Source organism: Phytophthora parasitica (assembly GCF_000247585.1).
Source record: "Phytophthora parasitica INRA-310 unplaced genomic scaffold supercont2.3, whole genome shotgun sequence".
Lineage (NCBI taxonomy): Eukaryota > Oomycota > Peronosporomycetes > Peronosporales > Peronosporaceae > Phytophthora > Phytophthora nicotianae.
Window position 1 is genome coordinate 1,734,358 of NW_008648989.1, and position 1,062 is coordinate 1,735,419.

Consider the following 1,062-nt stretch of genomic DNA (forward strand, 5'->3'; position numbering starts at 1 on the left):
CTGCGTGCAATGATCACGGAGTACAAGATTTCGCACAACGACTGGATCTATCTTGTACCTTTGGTGCAAGCTAACTTGAATCACTCTCCGGTGGCTTCTCTAGCTAACAAGGCCCCTGTTGAGGTATTCACTGGGTTGCCATGCCCAGTGCCAGCCTACATTCTGCATGTACCTGACAATCAACCTAAGGCAGTCTCTATTTCGAGTGCAGCCATCGAGAACACTCTAGCGAAGCTGCGGTCTAGTATTGAGGACATGTACTGTGCTGTTAAGAACAAGCGTGAGAATATCACTTTGCTGAACAAGAGAAAATCCAGAGATACAAAAGAAGTAACCTTTTCGGTGGATGATTACGTCCTACGATCACGTGTCGATGAACGCCGACACAACAAGTTGCTAGTCACCTGGATCGGTCTCTACGTGGTTACCCGTGCGGACTCACACTCGTTTCGTGTTCGGCACCTCGTTACCGGCAAGGAGCAAGATGTGCGCGCTTCACGCATGAAGTTCTACGCAAACAGCGACTTGGAAGTAACGGAGAAACTACTGGAGCACGTCGTCTCCTAGGACATCGTGCTGAAGGTCGACCGACTTAGCAAGCACCGTTGGAACAAACACAAACATGCCTTTGAAATCCTAGTGAGTTGGTGCGGCTTAGAGCCTATCGAGGACTCTTGGGAGCCCTTGAAGTCTCTAGCACAGAACATCCCTGCGCTATTACGTACCTACGTGGAAGCTGCCGAGGACGCAAAGTTAGCGACAGCGTTGCAGAAGGTTACCTCGACCTAGAAAGATTCATGTGCCAAGTCACAGTGTGACTAAGATCCTTACTATTATAGCAGTTGCCTTAAAGTAGTGAGATGTGCAAGGGTGAAGGCCTGCGTACATGTATCCATGACTCAACCTGTGTGGTTGTAAGCATAAGGAAAATGTTTTCGTACTAGGGCACAGTGTACCCACAATTTGGTACAGTGTACCAAAATGATGTTGCAAGATAGTATCTTGAAAATACCCTTTGCTTGTTTGCAAGTTGTGAGCAAGGCTTGGAAGGGAATTGTAGCG

The 1,062-nt window shown here is 48.0% G+C and overlaps 1 protein-coding gene across 1 annotated transcript; it reads left to right on the forward strand.

Moving 5' to 3' along the window:
• Positions 1-9: 9 nt before the first annotated feature.
• PPTG_01716 (hypothetical protein) lies at positions 10-789 on the forward strand (the record flags this gene model as incomplete). The annotated part of the gene is made up of 2 exons (XM_008895102.1): positions 10-486; positions 568-789. 2 exons carry the CDS (start codon positions 10-12, stop codon positions 787-789), a joined length of 699 nt encoding a protein of 232 aa, XP_008893350.1.
• Positions 790-1,062: the final 273 nt, after the last annotated feature.